At 36.3% G+C, this 21,138-nt stretch overlaps 3 protein-coding genes across 3 annotated transcripts; 1 reads left to right on the top strand and 2 right to left on the bottom strand.

The window, feature by feature from the left end:
* Nucleotides 1–85: 85 nt before the first annotated feature.
* Nucleotides 86–7,239, bottom strand: LOC108227720 (protein MLN51 homolog). Its single transcript, XM_017403024.2, has 11 exons — nt 6,470–7,239; nt 5,286–5,388; nt 4,971–5,203; nt 4,094–4,881; nt 3,802–3,910; nt 3,025–3,150; nt 2,200–2,255; nt 2,066–2,111; nt 1,758–1,963; nt 486–567; nt 86–406 (listed from the first exon to the last, which is right to left on the bottom strand). The coding sequence occupies exons 1-9, from the start codon at nt 7,006–7,008 to the stop codon at nt 1,936–1,938; spliced, it is 2,028 nt and encodes a 675-aa protein (XP_017258513.1). The 5' UTR covers nt 7,009–7,239; the 3' UTR covers nt 86–406; nt 486–567; nt 1,758–1,935.
* Nucleotides 7,240–11,821: 4,582 nt separating this feature from the next.
* Nucleotides 11,822–14,875, bottom strand: LOC108225530 (glycerol-3-phosphate acyltransferase 1). The gene is made up of 2 exons (XM_064078954.1): nt 13,920–14,875; nt 11,822–12,854 (listed from the first exon to the last, which is right to left on the bottom strand). The coding sequence occupies exons 1-2, from the start codon at nt 14,655–14,657 to the stop codon at nt 11,985–11,987; spliced, it is 1,608 nt and encodes a 535-aa protein (XP_063935024.1). The 5' UTR covers nt 14,658–14,875; the 3' UTR covers nt 11,822–11,984.
* Nucleotides 14,876–17,440: 2,565 nt separating this feature from the next.
* Nucleotides 17,441–20,866, top strand: LOC108224723 (ribose-phosphate pyrophosphokinase 4). The gene is made up of 7 exons (XM_017399429.2): nt 17,441–17,699; nt 18,505–18,820; nt 19,207–19,302; nt 19,439–19,507; nt 19,593–19,721; nt 20,317–20,416; nt 20,507–20,866. The coding sequence occupies exons 1-7, from the start codon at nt 17,572–17,574 to the stop codon at nt 20,641–20,643; spliced, it is 975 nt and encodes a 324-aa protein (XP_017254918.1). The 5' UTR covers nt 17,441–17,571; the 3' UTR covers nt 20,644–20,866.
* The last annotated feature ends 272 nt before the right edge of the window (nt 20,867–21,138 follow it).

Below are 21,138 nucleotides of genomic sequence, written 5' to 3' on the forward strand. Positions count from 1 at the left end.
AAACCTGAGTACAGGGCCATTACCAGAATATATATTAAAAAAAAAAAAAAAAAAGAAATATCTACACACAACAATAGCCAAAAAAAAAAAAAACAATAGAAATAAATTAACTTGGAGAAAACAGCTCAACACTTGAAGATATCTAGGAAGAAGGTACTGTCTCCTAGATAATAAAACTACCCCAAATTCCTTAGGAACTCAATGCAAACAGCAATATTAAGCAAAGACTAGCTAAAATAAACTAATAATCCACTTTCAATAATAAGGAAATACCGACTCTTGAAAGTATCAAAGAAAGTAGCTGCACAGTACAGTGCTTTCTTTCCCACGTTTCCCATTCTAATAATATGAAGCCAGCACTGAATTTGACAAACTTCAATAATAGAAATACCAAGCCACAAGAAACCTGAAATTTTGAAGCATACTGTCACAAAATTAAAATCTCAGTGCCCCACAATAATTAAAATCTCAAAAGCATTTCCTACCACAAACTTGAACAAAGAATTGCCACCCGTCAAACTGCTACTATTCTGTTTACCACAGCATGAGCAGGTGTTTTGTACATACCTATAAAATATAAAAACGAAAAATGAACATCAACAATATCCGGAGTAACAAATGAGAATTCACATGTACTATAAGAAAAATCATCACAGAGATGAACTTCCACAGAATACTTAAAAGGCAGCTAAATATCCATTCTCTAATAACAAAACACAAGCACAGAACATAATCCCGGAAAAAACAAACTACATGACAGTGAGCATAAATTGTTCACGGCTAACTTTGATGCCTACAAATTTTCAACAAAATAAACAAATTACAAACAGAACTTCTGTATAGGGTAACAATCCAAATTTCTAGATGCTATTAACAACAAAATTTAGTGTTGGTGATGACAAAGGTCATACTTACTAACACAAACCGATGCGTGCAAGCCTTCATCGCATGGTGTAGGTGGAGCAATGTGACCGTCTCCACAAAACACATCAAACGCAATAGAAAACTAAATGAGTTATATTGACAGTCATAAATAGCAGATCTAGAAGTCTTGAGACCCAACACATGGACATACCAATCAGATATCATATAAAGAAATATAAATTAAGATTAAAATAGAAAAAAATCATATTATAAAATATATAATTATACTAGGTCACAATCACATAAATCTTTAAATGTCGGGAAGCACCCAGTGTTCAGAACTCTGAAGGATCATCATCCGGAAGGTCATTAGTTGACATGAAGGAGAGGGAGGATAAAAGGGGGTTTTGGGGATAATGTGAACATAATGTTGTATATCCATACTTGTTCATTATGTAAGCTTCACTGTGACTTGTTCTATAAAGCTATCATTCTTATCAATTCGGCCATGCTTTGAATGTGAATTCTGACAAAAAAATAAATAATTCTGACATGCTTCAGCATCTTATATATTACGAGTACAGATATTAAGCTTTAACAAATTTTGCATTACAGTATTAAATTTTTTCATGTTTTGCCCTTCACTTCGCATTTGGGCATTGCGCTTATGCTCCATGATATCTTCATGCTCTTAAGAACTATGAGAGAGGTGGCCAAAGAACATTTAAGTGTAAAGAAACAATACAAATGAATACTATACAGTATACACTTGGATATAATCCTAGAAAATAAAATATATCACAATCTGAATAATAATTGTTTCATGTTGAGCATAAACAAAAGAAAGCAAGAAATAGAAAGCATAATGAATAAAATGCATATGCTGTGATTACCTAAAATTTCATGGAAAGTATAACAGCCCAAAGTGATCGAGAAAGGATGCTGATGATTACAAAGGGCCCGGTAGAAGGCCTGCAACACAGTACCACCAACCACATTTGGAACAGGAACAACAGCAATAGTTAAATTATAAACCTTGGAAGAGGTCCAGCTCTTAACTACCCATGCCCTTCACTGGTCAAACTTCATCTCTGTATATCTGCAGAATATGTAAGAGGAATTTCAAGAGGCTATGACACATTAGATGGATACGTATACTGGAAATTAGGAAATTCCACCAGAAAAAGACACAATCACTTGCCTGCGAGCTTTGTTTTGTCTTTGACCAAACTCATCATTTGCAAATTCTGTAGAGAAAAAGAATTGTAAGTAACATATCACTCAAGATCAATCTATTCAACCATTTATATAGGTTCCTAATGGGTGAAAATGTACCTTGTTTCCGAGAAGGCATCATATCATTAACAGGGTTATTCATATCGTTGTCTTTGCTGAAAAATTAAAAAAGTTCATATCTAATAAGATGCGCAGCCGAACTGATGAAAGCCACCAAATTGTAACACCTCCAAACCCCCTCCCATCCCCACCCCCCAGAGAAAAAAAAAACCAAGGTAAACTGTTTGTTCAATATCCAACTCTGCTCTCTAAAGTATGAATACGTTACTTTTCTCAAAATCTATTCTATATAAACTCAGCCTATGTTGTAACACGCGACACTAAAATGGTATTTACCCTAAAGTAAATTGCATCTTCACCACTAAGCCAGAAACATACATTGTTTCAATGTAGGATTAAAATGGACCTTACCTGCTTCATAGTAAATAAAACTTATAAGGTAAGCATAGCCATGCCAGAATGTGCAACTAGAATAGCATAGTATGTCAAATTACAGGGAAGAAGTGCAAACCCCATTATGTAAATCTTATTAATAGACATTGGTAACAAGTATCCGAGGATAAGGACATATGACATATCCAAGTCTTTTTTATAGTTGTGCTGATACTGTACACCTAGCCAAAAATGCCACCTCAGGTAAATTTTGTGTTGATTTCTTTCTGTTGAATAAAAATAGTTCCCAACATATACTTGCTGTTTAATGAACTCAAATTTAATAATAATTTTGTCCATGTTCTGGATTTCCTACCTTTTTTGTTTAAACAAAAGATACGAGTTATTGCTCATCAGAAAGAAAAAACAAGCAGCATGGAAGATAACCAAGTACGAAGTCAGAAAACTACTTAAGACGTCTACACCACTAACCTTGAAGCAGCAGCCAAGGAAGGAACTTGGCCAGAAGGACGAGCATGATAGCCACCATCAACAGAAAGGTACGGAGAGTTATATGATGCGCCTAAGGCTCCTGCAGGCCCTGCCAAAACCGGAAGCCTGCATATTACAAATAGAATGTTAAAAATTGCTCTAGAAGAAATTATAAACCTCAGTGAATATATATATATATATATATATATATATATATATATATAAGTAGATTTGATAATAGAAAATAATTCAGTATGCGGGGATAACTAACAATTTTCGAAAATGGCTGAAGAGTGAAGATCAATTTCAGACATGCATTACTAGACTACATTCTGCCACCAATACAAACTTATGTTATATGGAGTTCTCTTACGTTACCGACAAATTAAACATAGCGGGCATCTGGACTGTTGATAAAAATGATTTAAAATACAATGGGGTATGTGGAGAAAGTGTCACCTGTTTAACTGGAATAGGTTTCCCTCTCCAACCAATTAAACTTTTCAATCACACTAGAGAGATGGAAATAACTTCCCGATTTCCATTAACTAGGCTGAACTACAATGAATCAAACAGCCCCAAAGAGTAATATGATTCTTTTAATGTGATTTCAGGGTTATGCTGACTAAACCAATAATATATATTTGAAACAACACAAATAGATGTAGAAAAAAAAAACTAACGACTGGATTTTTAAAACAATTGTTCCAACAAAAAGTTAAAAAAACAAGTAACAAGCTCTGCTGTGCCGAGAAATTGTTTTAGAAGTTGAATTACCATGTCATTTCAGAACTCCCTGACCCCGGATTATTAACATATCCCGGGAATGCCATACCAACAGCAGGAACCCCAATTCCACCGGGATGTTGACCACCAAATTGCATAACTGCAAGTGTTTCATTTACATGAGAGTTTATTTGAAAAAATCGAGCAGAAGAAAATTAAAAATACATATATGATTGTCAGGGGATTAGTAATTAGTAATTTAAAAGGACGTTTTAACTAAGACAGGTATTACTAGTGCGTCATATTTATTATCAAACTTTGATGTAATTCAAAGCAGTATTACCTGGCAAGAAAGTCGGCATTCCAGGAAAGTTAACATCACCATGGGTGTTGCCCAAATTTCCAGAAGCTCCAATAACCTGAGCCCCACCATAGGGAAAAGAGCCTCGCCCATTACCTTGAATGTTCTTTCCTTTTCCAACTAACACGGTATTAGGTTTACTTGTTTCCGGAGGTGATCTGGTTTCCCTATATTCAACTGAATTAGCCGTGAGAGCTGAATCTGGCGAAGAGGAAGCTTGAGTTCGCTGTCCTAACTGCCGCCCAGAAATTCGCAAGGAAACCTGTCGTGTTTGAGAAGGAGCTTGCTGGCCGTTACGATGTTGAGATTGATTAGAGATTCTGTGAACTTGGTTCTGGGGAGTTGACTGGTGATTCATCTTCCCCATTTGAGAATGAACCTTTCCTTGAACCCGTGAACGAGGAGATTGTGCAGAATTGGTCAATGGCTTCCCATTGTGTGTTGGGGCCTGATCATCAATGTAAAGCTTGTTTATACCAATAAAATCAGTTACATCCTTTCCTCGCATTGTGTTTGATTCAGACATAGGGAAGCTCTCATCAATAACAGATGTTTGCTGATCCCGGTGAAGTGGGACAGCTTGATCCTTTTTCTGTGCTGAAATAGTTTCATTGCTTGATGAAGCCGAGGGATAAAATGGAGGAGAAGCAGAATTCAGACTCGAGAACACATGTTTTTGAGCTGGAATTGTGTCAGATTCTGCGGTCAATGTACGTTCTGACACTTTTGCATGAGTAGCATATGAACCTCTCTCCCCCGACTTCCCATGTCTATTTAGGAAAACAAAATTAAGTTATGTCACATTCTGATGGGCAACTGAGCAAGCATAATGCACAAAAACAAAAAATTGTCTACTCACTGTTTATTTTGTGGAGGAACCTCGCTCCAGTTAGATTGATATCTCCTAGGGCCTCTGCCTCTTACACCCTTGGGTACAAGGTTTGGATTCTTAGGTGCAATTTTCTGATTGTTGGGTGTGTTGTTCAGACTGTCATTGCTGAACGTTTTAGGCCTGTTACCCCGTGGATAACCATGTTCTTGGCCTTGAATTTTCCCACGACCCCGATTGCGACCTCTAGAGGCCTTTCTTCCCTGCAAAAAAATAAATATTATATCAGAACATCATGGAATAAATCTAGATTCCGCAAGTACCGGTAATCATAACACCATTCACCTCTCCATAGTGTGTTTCTTGAGTAGTCAGCTCCTCGAACTTGTCATGCCCCCATTTTCTGTCATCCTTTGATTCCCACAAATTTCTGGCACCAGGATTCCGCCTAAGCATCATGCAAAAAATCAAAAAACCAGAAGTAACACTTTATCTAAAGAGTAAGAAATCACTTAAATAAAGTTATACAGCATATAATCACCAACACTACATATCCAAAACAGATACCTACTTTTTTCCTTTGTTTTTTTTTGCAAGTCAAAATATATACCTGTCTATTCATTAATTTTAAGAAAAGCAAAGATATGAACCCATCACAACCCAAATGTAGTTGCAGAATATAAATGCAATCTTTAACCAAAAATCCAAGGTGGCCAATTAATTGTATGGTGAGAAGACAGAAATCCAAAGGTAAACTCTTAGTAAAAAGCAGTTACGCGTGTTTATTTTTCAACTAACTCTAAGTCACTGACTTGAGCGCAAATAGTTGGTTAAACAAATACTGAATTTACATTTTGCCTTTGATAGTGCACAATTATAAAACAATATACCAATACAGTTTTGCAAAATATAAGAAGCTATTATCATAGAGATTTAGAATAATCCATTAGATTGCATGCTTATCAGGCTTTAATCTATTCTGCACATATGAAAAATGAAGTTATCTCCAACATTGTAAAGAATATAGTAAGCTGGCTAGATTAGGAACTAAGCTTGTCCCTGGATATTCTATTTTAATTTCCAAGATTGAATCACCCATATTTTCTTTACATGTCTTCATTGTACAGAATCGATAACTCCTCCCTACTCTTCTGTCTGTAATGAGGTTAGGAAGAAAGGGGTGTTGGTTTGTCATAAAAGGGTGCAAAAAAGGGAAATGCAAGGACTTCTACAGGTTTATGTTTGACGATTCAATTCTCACATAAGAAAGATTTGACGGAAAAAGCGGAGAAAACCCAATCTATATTAACTAAACGCTTTCATTAATAAACACAACTAGCGGGAACATAGCTAAAGAAAGTTATTCATATTTCTACACCCCATAATAATACTACAGACTAATTACACTCGATATCACAAATCACAAATAACCTAAACAAAGACAATGTAATTAGAAACCATACTAAACAAATAATTCATAAATTCCATAAACCTCAATTCAGCATCTCAACAAAATTCAAACACAGTACCTATGACGGCCGCCGCCACCACCGCCGCCAGGTCCACCACTCTCACGAAACCGATCATCGTGCATGTAAAAAGCCCCAGCAGTCGGAACCGCAAACGGCTCATTCTCCTTCTTCTCCTTCTCATTCCTCCCATCCCCGCCATTCTCTCCACCCTCACCATCCTCCACATAATCCCCTCCATCAATCACTTCCTTCTCCTCTTCACCCGCCTCGTTCGCCCTCGAAAACTCTAATTCCTCCCCATCCACATCCAATTCAGCTCCACCAACCTTCACATCACACTCAATCACCTCAACCTCCTCATCATCATCGAGTTGATCAGACTCCTCGCCATCGTACTCCGCAGCTGCACCTTCAGACACACTATCCCTATCCGATACTCTAGAATCGAGTCTCCGCCGCAACGACTCCTTATCATCTTCTTGTTCGTCATCATCTTCATCGTCACTAGCTTCTCTTCTCCGCATCTTTAGCGATAATTTCGCGTCTTCTGGATCACTCTCCAAGTCCAACAACTCATCTTCCGCAACACTCGCCATTGAAACAGGCTGTACAAAAACCCTAGGCTAGGAATTTAGCAGTTGATTTGATTGAACAAAATCATGGAATTGAGAAATTGGAGTTTAATTAGATTTGATCTGTAGGTACGAAGAACCCTAGGTTAGGATAGATTGGAGTATTTTGTTTTAGGATTAGGAGAAAGAAGAGGGGGGGAGTGATAGAGAGAGAGATTTTTATTTTTTAGTAGCACGTCACTCGTGTATACACGTCACGTAAAAGACGTTACACGATTTCGCCCGGAAAAAAAAATCTCGAAATCCGGCCCAAGGTTCAGTTGCAAGTCGGAGTAAAACGCGGTCTGAATTATTAAATTTATTTATAAATCTGATGTAGTTGTAATTTATTTTTAAGTACATGGCCAAATCTATCATAATTATCATGTGATTAGTTCACTCACATGTCATCATACTTGCAACAGATTTCGACAATATATCATATATCATCTTAATAATACATGAACAAGCTACTTTCACTTATGTTTTAATAAATATTATTTAAATATGTTTTATAACTGTTTTTCATTATTCCTTGTAACAATTTTGCGCAAGTCTTATCTATATTATAATTATTTTTAACTTTGACTCTGTTGATAGAGGAATTTGGTAATCAACAAAGATGAGGTTCATGGCCGGAATCAAGATCTGTGACGGTGGTTTTGGTCGCCGGAGAGTGGTGGTTGTTTGTTTTAGGGGGTGGCTGAGATTAGGGTTTTGAGTTGGTCTCACGTGCTCTCAACTCATGATCCCCCAATGTGCCTACGTACCCCTATATTTATAGGGGATCAAGCCATACGTAGTTCTATTGAACCAAGACTCCTAGTTTGATCAGGATTAGGCCTCTTGGGGATAAGACCAACCCCGGGGTGGTGACTTATCTCTTAGACGTCCAACGCCTTCAGAGTCCTACTCCAGTTAAAATTAGTCTTAAGGCTGACTACCTCAGATTCCTAATCCAAGTAGATCACGGATTCGACAATATCTCCACTACGAGAGATAGCATCTACCACGACCCTTATGGAGAAGTCATCTGGGAGAGCTATGACCGCTTCCTGAGGTGTGGGGACGCGTCCTCACCTCCCGGTGAGGTCTTCATCGTCAAGTAAGGTAAACAAGAAGCCAAATTACACGATCGTCTCAATCCCCCGATGAGGGCTAACTCACCAGAATATAGGATTCAGACATATGATCGGCCTTCATGTTACCCCGGAGGGCCTTCAAGAGTCATGATCACCTCAAGCCCCCACACGAGGGTTAACTCGGCAGATAGCAGGATTGAGGATTGTAGATCATGCCCGGATGAGCCCGGGAACTATCAGATGAGCCTGATAACTACCAAATGAGCTTGGTAACTACCAAATGAGCTTGGTAACTAGTCTTCATATCCCTCGGAAGGGTCGTCGTATCCCCTGGAGGGGTCGTCATATCCCCCGGAGGGGTAGGTCTTCCTATCCCCGGAGGGGCGGTCTTCGTCTCCCTCGGAAGGGTCGTCACTGAGACTCACTCATCCTCTCACTCAATATATTTACATGTGGGAGCGACCCCTGAGGGCGCGCCCTTGCCTTCGCCGTCTCGTCCCATCGACCACTCCAACAACACATCAGACAGGTCCTTCTTTAACATGAGGTCGCGCCCCCGAGGAGGCGAGGACACCCCGTTAAAGGCACGCCCTTGGTCTTCATCTCATGGTCATCTTCTTACGAGGGACGCGGCCCTCGGTCACCTCCGAAGAGGGCGCGCCCTCCTCCACAGATTACACGACGTGGGTGGACGGAGGTCGGTCGCGTCTCTCCATCAACACTCTCAAGTAAGGCGTCCCTCCTTGTGACTCGGAGGACGCGTCATCTTCACGCAACACCAAGGGTCGGTCGCATCCTCCCTTTATAAGCAGGAGGACGCGTCCTCTTCATGCAACATCGAGGGTCGGTCGCATCCTCCCTTTCAGCATCCTTCAGGGTCGCGTCCCTCCTTGTGACCCGGAGGACGCGACCTCTTCATAGGACACGTGTGACCTGGAGGACACATCCCTCCTTCCGACGCGGAGGACGCGTCCTTTCAACTTAGCTAAGCATGTGCTTAGCCCAAAAATGATGTAGCCAAAGACCTCTGCCAAGGGCCGCGCCCTTCGGGACAGACCCGGAAGAGGCGCGCCTTCTGTCTTAAGGCAACGACCAGATTTGGTCATAACAGACTCCTCATGAGATTATGAGGTATTTGGAAGGTTGGTGGGAATGAAAATGAAAAATGGGAATGAGAGTATGGAAAAGGGAAATGATTTAATGTCCAGAGGGATTTCACACAAAAAAATTCTAATCCAAACACAATGTATGGGTATGAAGTTCCGATTTCTGTTAACCGGACTCATTAAGCATGAACCAAACACCCTCTATATATTTATTTCTTAATAGTAATTATAAAATGTCATTTAGTTTGTAATATAAAACCAAAAAAAGAAGACTAGAGCTTTTTCCATCATCATGCTGCAATAACTCTTATATAAAAATTTCAATTTGATCATGTCATGAAAAATGAAACTCCATGAAATGAAGTTGTGAATTTAAAAATGTTATAAATATTGTGTTAAAATAAAATTGTGAATTTATAACTATTTTGAATATTGTGTCAACGAGTATAAAATTCCTGTACATTAATAAACCAATTCAGACTTAACATACTGCAAAGTCATTTGAAAAAGGACTAGTGTCCCAACCTGGAGTCTGGGGATGGACAAGTGCTTATGTATCATAAAATTTCCTCCAAACCTATCTCATATTTTCAATCACAAACATTAAAACACTATTATAAAATATGAGATTTATTGAAATAATGAAACCAATATTCACATTAACATTCACGGTAACCACCTCTTCGTGCATGGACCATCCATCCTTTATTTTACATGTCTTTATTTATATGTCTTTACCTCTGGTATCTAATACTATGTTTGCTATCTGATCAACATGTTTTTTATCATTAGATGAATCATATAATTGGCTATTTAATTAAGACGTTTTTATTGTAACCATATGAATTACATGTCTTTACTTCCGGTATCTAATACTATGTTTGTTATATGATTAGCATGTTCCCTGTTGTTAAATGAATCCTATAATTGACTATTTAATCAATACGCTTGTATTGTAACCATATGAATTATTATTGAGCTCTGTTGTTTGGCCTCAAAATTATGTGTGTGTTCATTTCATTTAGTAAACAGTCAGTTACAATGCAAATACAGATTCATTCTCGATTTTGCCAAACTGAAACGTCTCTTTTCATTCTCTGTTATATTCATCTTCCGTACACAAATTTGAAGGGGTATAAGACTTATAATACATCTTTATACTTTCCGCCATATTTAGTAAATCTCTCGTGAAGATGATTATGGCAAATTCAAGATGAAATTGTACTAAACAAGAATGAATTATCATTGCTGCAATATTAAAGCACAATTCATGTCTCTTAACATTTCATTTTTAACATTATTTTTGTTGTAATAATATAGCATCGAGAAGTGTTGTTTGTTGATGTTAAACCAAAAATTATCCTCCGGTGCTAATTTTATAATAGCTTCAAAATTTAGTTTTTCTTAATTTTTAATTTCAATTTTAATATGTATTAATATACATACAATAATAATTCTGTCCTGCAATTCATTCATAATTGTCTTATAAATATTGGAAACATAACTCCTAGCCTAGATGTGTCCGGATGAGATTGAGGAAATTTTGGGTGTGTATAAAACATATGTAAACAATGTGTCTATTTGGCAATCAAATTTTTAAGAAAACAAGTCCTTATTTTTTTTAAAAAATGTATGCTTTTAATTTTTTTTGGATATAAATGTTAATGTTTCATATTCGTTGTTTGATAAAAAAATAAATACTTATTTAATAAAAAAATAGAGCGTCGTGTACTTTTCTCCCGCATTAAGTCCTTATTTATGCAAAATAATTTAGCCAAACCGTCCCAATGTTTTCAAATTCTTGCCTACTTCCGAATTTTTTTTACCGATTTATCGATTACACTTCGATTCGACTAAAAATCTTTGATTTATCTAAAAAAAATTCGATAACTCTCCTATAAATTGGTAGCTCAACTTATTAGATCCGATTTCTGATTTCATTTAATTTTAATTCAATTTTTATTTAATCATTTACCTATATATCTATTTATCTAGTCGCCGTCAACTAACAAATTTAAAAACATGGCAACAAAATGTAGCTGTAATTAAAGAACGATTTTTCTATTGTGTGCACATGGGCACATGCTAAGCGCGGAATTTTATAAGTTTTGGAAATTTTGATTGGCCCTTATATCTTAATAATGGTGGACCCCCTCCAAATACACCAACCACATCAACCAAAAACTCTCAAACATATCAAATTCGGCGCTTAGCATGTGCTCGTAGTCACACAAATACATGCCCACAGTAGAAGTATTTAAATACCACTTGGGGCTGGAAAGGAATGGGCCGACCTGTGTGTTTCTTCGTGAAAGATCTTCTTAATAATGAATATCAGTGAATCAATTATGTTAAATACAGTGGTATATCTTAGTACTAAACAGCAAAGAATATATATACAGCAAAAATCACATGCCTCAACAGCCAATATAATACATCCTGGATTTATACCGGAACCAGAGTTAGGTAGAATTTTAATATGCAACAAAATAATGCCACTACACTACTGTGTTTGAACAGAAAGTTTAGCTAGTGCAGATAAATCCCTGTAAAATCCTGCATTTAGCCGAATTTATGAAAATAAAATGATCAATTCATAATAAGGTGGCGTTAATTAACAAATTAATAAATAATATTAATCTCATAAGTCATAACAATATAAAAGTAGAAAACCTCTCTACTACAGTACTATAATTTACTCAACAATAGCCTAAGGAGTACTGAACAAATTAACATAATTCAAAGCAAAAAGAAAAAAAAAACAATTATTTCTTCATCTCTTATTGTCCTTGACCACTCCTTCATTTCCAGCCAGCATCAAATACTTGTCCCTCCTCGTAAGAGTCGTACACTCGAATCCCAATGCATCAGCCAGCTGTCTCTGAATGTTATTCGCCACCTCATGGCTCGTCTTGCCGCCAGCACACGTCATCTCCCTCGGCACTTTCCCAAGCACATGAATGTAATATGCGGGCCGAGGATTCATCAAGAAAAATATAGGATCCAGACATTTTAAGCCACTTGCTGTCGTCCCATAAAACATCCCAACCTTGGTGTCTATAGCCACTGGGACAATCTCTTCTGTTAACTCCGCGAATAATGAACTGAATCTCAGCAAATAAGGCTCTCTGCATGTGGTTCCTTCTGGGCACACCACGAGATCTCCTTCACTTAATAATCTCTCCATGGTCTCGCCGTCGATCTTGCGGTCTCGGGTTAATCGGACGGTCTTGATGGGGGCGATGATTTCGGAGACTTTGCTGAGGCTGTAAGTGACTGCGGTGAGGGATTTGCCGAGTGATGTGCTGAGGAAAACCGGGTCGAGGAGGGTCCGATGGGTGCAGACGTAGAGGACGCCTTTACCCGGTTTCTGACCCGGGTCGCAGCCTTTGGCTTGGATGGTGACGCCGCTGACGCAGCCGAACAAAATGGCGAGTTTGTAGGGTAAGTAAATGCCTACGAGGAGTCTGAAAATGGCGAGGATGATTCCGGGTGGGAGCCACATGAACATGGCGAGGGTGGCTAAGGGGGTTGGTAAGAAGGCTAATCTTCCGTCGTGAAAGATGAGTGGCTTTGGGTACTTGTTCTTTGGCATTATAGTTGCACGGTTTTTCAGATCTTCCTTGCTCACCACATAAGCTTCCTGTCAATTAGTCAAGGCTTAATAAATTAATAATAGTAACTTTAAAATGTTTAAAAGGAAATGAATTTATAAATTTATGTACAGTATTATGTGCAGTTGCACCTAGCACAAGGAATAATAAGAGAATTTGGGTAAGAAAAAGAGAAGGAGCTTGCATCATCTGAGTGTAAATGTGTACTGTAATTTGTTTAACGGTTTTTCTATGGTGTGCCCATGGGCACACACTAAGCACCAAAATTTATGAATTTGGATGGTTTCTATTGGTTTAGCTTCTTTAATAATGGTGGACCCCCCTGCAGTTGCAACAACCACACCAATGAAAACTCTCAAATTTTATAAATGTTAGTGCTTAGCATGTGCCCATGGGCACACACTAGCCAAACCCTTTGTTTAAACTGGAGTTGTGTAGGTACTTTAAGTTGCTAGTCTCATGAATTAGGACACCTAACTAGCGGATTTATACGACTTGAAATCTAAGACAATTGGCTGAGCTCATGTTTTAGGTAAAAGACTGGAGTACTACTGGACAAAGAAAGCAGAGTTGGCAAGAATATTTCGGCTGTTACACTAAGGGAAGGTAAAACAAAAGGATCAGATATATGACATGAAACGTGATACAGATAAATTTCGGGTTGAGCGATAATCGAGAGTAACGGAAAATTAAACAGTCATTTCATAGATATAACGGTCACATAAATATGTTTTTTATGCTTGATATATACATATGACCAAGCCTAGCTCCCCTGTGTTTGATTATTCAAACTGCATCTGAGTTCTAGGGTGAAACATGCATGATCCAGCGTTTTGTGTTAGCATCTCGTTTTGCTTTACATCTATTCACATAATGAAATAACCGACAACAAATACTATAGTACTCATATTTATGTAGATGCACAAATATCCTGACAGAACAACTCACTGCTAAATATACTACTAGTACATTTATACGGCATGTTTTACCATACTGCACATAACAAAAGAACAACTCACGTTTTCAATAAAAAATTGTATCATTTGAAATGCATAACGAGATTTACAGTTGTGTATCAAGAAGCTGAATTTTACCTTGCATAGAGACATGAAGTGTTGATCACGAGAATTTGGACCTCCGATTCCGACATCAGGCCTTGTTTCAGCAAACAACTCTTTAACAGCCTTGTGCTTGACAAGCAAGCCTGAACTAGTTAACAGACCAGTAAAACGTTTACCAGAAGTGTGCAGCTCTGTTCCAACAACATTGTCAGCACTCAGATACTCCTTAAGGAACCCTTCGACCATAACTCTGGGAACACTAGTACAAACCACTCGACAACCTGCGGCGGCCCAGACCTCGTAGACTTGAAGATTCAGGTTTTCAAGAAAGAACTTGGGCAGCACAGCCCTTCCAACACTGTCCATGTCTTTCAGTCTGAGTCCGCAGAATGTAATGAAGATCATGACTCTTAACTTCAACTCGTAGTTCAGAAAACAGAGGAATGGATATGATAAGAGCAGTAAAAATGCTCTCAACAAGTTACCGCCTTCGAAAGCGACTAACATGAAGTAAGGGAAGATGGAGTGTGACCTTAGCAAAGTACTATCTATGTCACAGACCAGAGTTTCGGATCCTCTGTTTTGTACTCTGCATTTCGTTACACCAGGGTAAATACTGGGAGAAGCCTGGTGCTGTTGTGATCGAAGAGGTGGATTTCTCGAGAAGAAACCGTAATTCTTTACCTTCATTGCAGCTCGGTAACATGAATTTGCTAGAAGCTGGTAGATTAGCCACTCTACTAGCTTTAGAAACACCATGGTAAAAACCATGCTTTGTAATGGAAAAATGATATGTATGCAGTAGGGTTGAGAGAGAGAGAGAGAGAGAGAGAGAGAGAGAGAGAGATGAGTTTATTGGAATGGGGTGAATTGAAGAGAAGATGAGGAGATGTGCAGAGGGATTTATACAAGTGATTAAAAGGTGTGAAGCCGAGGAATGGCGCTAGTTGACCAAGGGAGCATTTGGTTAGCCACACCGGTGGCATTAATTGCTTGCTCAATTTTACTTCTAATATTCACATTTTATGGTTTTTGCGTGTTTTGAATATTTAAAAAACAAAAAGAAATAAAAATGGGGAAGCACTCTCTACGTGGAGGTTTCATATTTCTCTCCTTGGTTATCAACATGCTTGGTAGGTTCAAATGTTGGTCACCACCTTTTTTTCCCCAAGTTAACTTAGAGATCTAGGTATGTTACGCCGTATATATGTGACCATGTACTACTCTTACTAACTAAAAATTATTTATCTTAATAATTTATAATCAGCAGATATAACGAATAACTATAAATGATTTTAACTTTCATTCAAAATTCACAAAACACACTACTATGCATATTCATCATGCATGCATCTCTTATGATATAACTTTGGTCTATATGGTTTGAAAACAAATCCATTCAACTTTATTGGCGGTTGGAAAGAGCGAATCTCATGCTCTATTTTGTAATCACCCTTGCTCATTTTCTTAATAAGAGGATGATACATCACATTTAAAGCCAGGCCTCACTCTCGCATATACAATTATCGTGCACAGTTTGAATATGACGTTTTTCAATCTCAACTCTCAAGTTATGCATGAATAATAAACTCCCATAGCTTTATACTACTGCTACGTATTTTGTAGTAGCAGCATTATGCATGTGTGTCTCTGTGGACATGTACTGGTACAGTAGTATTTGTATTGAAATGTGTGCAGAGGCTAAATGAAGCTTCATGCCACACTGCTTGATGAACATTAATCAACAGTCTGCAGATGGGCACAGAAAACATCAATGTTCCTAGCACTTGATCGATCAACTTGAAGCTTAATGTTGATCATCTACACAGGCTCCTTCCATTTTGACTTTTTAACGTAAACTACTCAGTAGCATAGTAATTACTCCTATAATTTGGTTGGGAAAGCTACTAGTCAAAAGTCGCTGCTATATCACTTGCAGCAAGCTACCATTTCACAGGGTTGACTTCTACTCTGTTGCAATTTCTCAACGTCTGATTTGTTAATTACCATTAATTTTGTAAGTTTCTCAATGGAAATACGGTTCTGTTCACTTGGAGTGAATAGGATGGAGGGAGAATAGAATAAATTTTGTACTTTAATTGGGGTTATCAAAGAAAATATATATAATTTTCATTCATTTAATTATTCCAACCTTATCATTTTAACTATAACCATAACCCCAACATCATGTTTTCTTCACAATCTTTCTCACAAAAATATTAACTACATTCATATTTTGTCATCATTATCTCATAATTTCTTCTTTTTCCTTAAAATTTTTATATAATTTTCATTTCATTCTCCCCTCATTTCATTCCATGAAGTGTACAAGATAGAAAAACCTTGATAACTGAGTATTTTATAAATTAATAATTTTAAATAGATGACTTTCCTGGATTTGGGCAATATAATAATTTAATAATATGACAAAATGTATAAAATAATGATTTATAAAAAGTTTCTTAACGAATTTATATAAATATGAAATAATAATTCATAAAAAATGCCGCTTTTTTTATATATAATTCACGATATTTAAATATTTTCTAACTTTACTGTTAGGAGACTTTTTTAAATAAAATTTCAGCAAATATATGTTTTATTTTTTCATTTTATTTTGCATTTTATTTTCTATATTCATAATAAAATAATATTATTTATTTTATATCAGTTTCACGATAACTTCATGCTATTTTTGAAGTAGAAGATATTAAAGTTAAAAATTCGTGCTTGTTTATATATATATTTTTGAATTCTGGTTTGTCTTTTTAAGTTATATATCTGTTTTGTAAATATCTTTAATATTTTGATATATTTTTTGATGGTAATTTTACTTCTTTTTTTTACGTTTTATAAATCATATTTTAGAATGATATTGATGAAATTTTTGTTTTATAATACAAGTAATTTTAGTATTTAAAACCGTTTGAAACTTCTTAGTGACGAGAGTAGTAGGCATTCATGTACAGTTACAAATGTAATGGGTCAGTGCTCCCATTATTTAAAACAGACCTTATAATCACTAATCACTAATTTAAATAAGTTTTAAGATTTAAATCTAGTTTAAAAATAATTTTAAAATATAATATAGATATTTTTTTGCATATTAAATTCTGAACTCTTATTAATACTAGAGGTTCTAATGGGTTCTTAGACTAAGATTTGTAAGATGCCTAATTTTTCAATATCAACTTTTTTATTTTATATGTGAGAATAATTTAGGGATAAAAAACATTATCAAGTTTTTGTACTACACTCGTGTTAACTTATTAGAGCACAGTATAGATAATTTTAACTTCACGCGGGTTAATGGCAGAATTTATTTCCATGTGAAGCTGTGTGCGAAACATAAAACATTCAGTATAATAAATATATAAAAATGAAAAAAAAAACACTTTACCATTCATGCGACATGCCGAATAATAATATTCTTATAATTTTTTTTTATAATTTTCCAAGAATAAAATAATTGAGCTGGGTGGACTAAAAAGGACAGCATGGGCCATGGCTAATGACCAATAAGTCACAAACTAGAGTTGTGTTTGTGTGTAAATCCCAGCTCAACTCAACTATAGTTACAAAACCACTCGACACATATATAACTTGGCGGGCAAAACCCTTTATAACCGCCGCCGCGAGAGAGACAAAGAGAGAGGGGGATAGAGATAGAGAGAAAACGAGAGAGATGAGCACCCATATAGACAAGGCAAAGAAGAAGCAAGTTCTTCTTTTTTACTGCTTGGAATCTGAAGATTTAGCTCGTAAAATTGCTTCTCAGTCTGAACTCATTCAACTTCAATCCATTAATTGGAGGTTCTTATATATATATTTGTATATTAATTTATATTCTTTTCCTGTACAATTATACATGTATGTTTCTTTTGTTGATTTGTAAACTTGTTCTTTTCGCTTAATATTTATTTTCTTCTCCGATTAATTTATAGTGTTCTTTTTCCCATATACAATTTGTGTTACATTTGAAGATATGGGCATATACAGTATACATGATTTGCAGGTAGTGGAGATGCTGGAATTTGCCACACTTGAAAACATTAATAGTTGTGGCTTTTATTTTTTGTTTTGGAGGATTGAATTAGTAGTAAAATTAGAAAAGTGCACTGTAAATATGTGTGATAATAATGTCTCTAAAATTAAATAAATGGTCGATAATTTGAGCCCTGATGGAGGCATGTGTGTGTAACGGTCCCTTGCAAACCCTACTTGCCTTTCAGACTTTAGCAATGAGATTACAATATTGTGTTTTCAGATCAAAAGGGGTGACCTTTTTTATGTCGAAACATGAAACTCACATCAGTTTCTGCAGCTTTACTGATTTACACTCTACTGCCTGCTGACCTGGTCCTCTCATTTCTATGGGGTGCAAATCAGTAACGCATTATGCCAAGTATAAGACTATAGGTTTTCAATTGAATTGAAAATATTACTAATTCATCAGCTGTCTTTGTTCACATTTTTTTTTTCTATTGCTGAATGTGTGTCATACTTGTCATGGTATATTATTTAGTTTTCTTTATTAATTGTTAGGCTTTTGGTGTTATCTTTTGTTTTTAGTTAAACATAATTTAAATCTTCACATGTACTTTGGTAAATGTATCAGGAGTTTTGACGATGGATTCCCTAACCTATTCATAAACAATGCACATGAAATCCGTGGGGAGCATGTTGCGTTTCTAGCATCTTTTAGTTCTCCAGGTGTCATATTTGAACAGCTCTCTGTCATATTTGCGCTTCCCAGGCTATTTGTTGCGTCTTTCACACTGGTATTACCATTTTTCCCCACTGGTTCCTTTGAGAGGATGGAAGAAGAGGGAGACGTAGCAACTGCATTTACTATGGCAAGAATATTGTCAAATATTCCGATATCGAGAGGAGGCCCAACTAGCTTGGTTATATATGACATACATGCTTTGCAGGTTGGTTTTGTGGCCTCTCTGTCTGAATGTATTATGATTATAATATGCAAGACACATTTTGAACTAGGATGTGTTCCATGTTTTTTTGTTTTGCTTTAGTGGTCAGGAATGACACACGTTTATTGTAACAACTAACAGTTCTCTTTTGAGGTTTTATCTCCACAAGTAACTCGCAGACATTAATCACATGATTATTCATTGATTATCTTTTATTTATTTTATGCTATAGTGTCCCTTTTATTATTGTTAAACAGGGCCGTTTTTATTTTCCATCTTATTTTTACAAGCTCAAAGCATCCCATTTTCATAAAGTTTGCCCTCTTTCTCACTTCTGATTATGATAAGTGTTTAGCAAGATAGTTACTTTTCTTTTTAAAACTTTGTAGGAAAGGTTTTACTTCGGTGACCATGTTTTACCTTGTTTTGAAACCGGCATTCCATTGTTAAAGCAACGGCTTCACCAGCTCCCAGATTCAGAGAATGTGAGTATTAAACTTTAACTCACAGTACTGGCTTGCCTATCATAAAGCTTCTGGGTTTCCTGTGTATTACTGCACATATATAATGAGTATGAGTCTATATTCGATCACCATTAATGACAATCTATTTATCTTCCAGATAGTTGTTGCCTTTCCAGATGATGGCGCCTGGAAGCGATTTCACAAACAATTAGATCACTATCCTATGGTTGGTGAAAACCTCTGACTCTAGGCAAGGTTACCCGTGTTATTCATTTCATCTTAATAAAGGGTTACATGCTGTTTGATGGCAGGTTGTTTGTGCAAAAGTTCGTGAGGGAGATAAGCGAATTGTTCGGCTAAAAGAGGGCAATCCTTCCGGTTGTCATGTAGTCATTGTTGATGATCTGGTGCAGTCAGGAGGTACCCTGATTGAGTGCCAGGTAATATCTGTTTTTTAAGATGATCTTTAGTAACGTGCTTTTTTTTACCCATTAAATGTTTCATCCATTGAGACACTGTAGAGTTCGGGCTTACATAATCATTTTCCCAAAATCTCTTAAATGATGCCAAAATTTTATCTTAAATATAATTAGTGAAGGGACTTTATGTGGTTGGTTGTCACGCCGTTCCACAATGCTAAAAAATAGTAAAAAATAATATAATGTACTACATACTATATATATTTAATAGAAAATAAAATACATATAAATAGAACACATCAATAATAATAATCTAATATTTTTAATTATGCCTGTAATTTAGATAAAAATATAAGTAACCAATTTATAAATTCGATGATATATTAATATATTTATGCATTATGTCAAATAGAATTAAAAGATATTGAAAGAATAACGATATATGTAAATAAGAGAAAACCAAAAGAATATGATAAACATCAATTATAAATTATAAAAGTAAAGCAGGGGATAGAGGCAAGTTGCTATAGAGCATGTAACGAGTAAGTGGTGTTGCCTTTTTTGATGAATCGTGAGATCCTGATTATTATCTAATATTATATCCGTCATCCACCAGAAAGTTTTGGCAGCTCATGGTGCAACCAAGGTGAGTGCATATGTCACCCATGCTGTGTTTCCAAATCGATCGTGGGGAAGATTTCTTCACAAGAATTGCGGTAAACACCTAGACGTGTATTTAATATCCTCATTTAATATACTTGTATGTGCCTCATTCTGATTTTCCATCCACTACCAATGTCACTTAGAAAATTCCTCCGAGAGAGCCTTTGCCTACTTCTGGATCACTGATTCATGCCCCCACACTGTGAAGGCTATAGCTAACGAAGCTCCATTTGAAGTTTTGAGTCTCTCAGGCTCCATTGCAGATGCTCTTCAAATTTGAATTACCCCAAGGATTCATATATATGATCTGCTGAAAATGGCATATCAAAAATAACCTTGTAATATTTATCATTCTCCAAGACAGCTGAACTAATGGGCTCCCCTCATGGGGGAATCAATATGTGAACTAATCGCTCTCAACAAAGTATGAATCATATGTTACTATTTGCACATTTGTCTAGATGATGAAGAGAATCTTAATTCATTGACTTTGGATTTGCAGAGTTTTTTTAGTATTAAATGTATATTATCATCTCTTGATTTACTTGGATTTGCCAATGTTTTCAACATATAATGAGGGGAGACTTATAAAGTCAGCGTGACAAAAAGTTCGATACGTAGTTATATCAGTTATCTGTTCTGCATTTTCTATTTTGCAGATATTTCACATTTTCAATGTTATTTGTTCTTCAATTGAATTTAGTGTTTTCATTCTTTTCATGCTAAAACGTTTTCTTCACAGATGATTCAATTATATCATCAAGACAATAATTAT

The sequence above is a fragment of the Daucus carota genome, chromosome 6 (assembly GCF_001625215.2).
Source record: "Daucus carota subsp. sativus chromosome 6, DH1 v3.0, whole genome shotgun sequence".
NCBI classification, from domain to species: Eukaryota; Viridiplantae; Streptophyta; class Magnoliopsida; order Apiales; family Apiaceae; genus Daucus; species Daucus carota.

What these genes read in the sequence shown, in the direction of transcription:
- LOC108227720 (XM_017403024.2), bottom strand. Translation starts at nt 7,008, where the DNA reads ATGGCGAGTGTTGCGGAAGATGAGTTGTTGGACTTGGAGAGTGATCCA. An exon ending in GGTGGCGGCGGCCGTCATAG is followed by an intron (nt 5,389 to 6,469) that starts GTACTGTGTTTG and finishes CATGATGCTTAG; the next exon opens with GCGGAATCCTGGTGCCAGAA. An exon ending in AGACAAAACAAAGCTCGCAG is followed by an intron (nt 1,964 to 2,065) that starts GCAAGTGATTGT and finishes CATATTCTGCAG; the next exon opens with ATATACAGAGATGAAGTTTG.
- LOC108225530 (XM_064078954.1), bottom strand. Translation starts at nt 14,657, where the DNA reads ATGGTTTTTACCATGGTGTTTCTAAAGCTAGTAGAGTGGCTAATCTAC. An exon ending in ACTTCATGTCTCTATGCAAG is followed by an intron (nt 12,855 to 13,919) that starts GTAAAATTCAGC and finishes ACTAATTGACAG; the next exon opens with GAAGCTTATGTGGTGAGCAA.
- LOC108224723 (XM_017399429.2), top strand. Translation starts at nt 17,572, where the DNA reads ATGAGCACCCATATAGACAAGGCAAAGAAGAAGCAAGTTCTTCTTTTT. An exon ending in CTTCAATCCATTAATTGGAG is followed by an intron (nt 17,700 to 18,504) that starts GTTCTTATATAT and finishes TAAATGTATCAG; the next exon opens with GAGTTTTGACGATGGATTCC. An exon ending in GTACCCTGATTGAGTGCCAG is followed by an intron (nt 19,722 to 20,316) that starts GTAATATCTGTT and finishes GTCATCCACCAG; the next exon opens with AAAGTTTTGGCAGCTCATGG.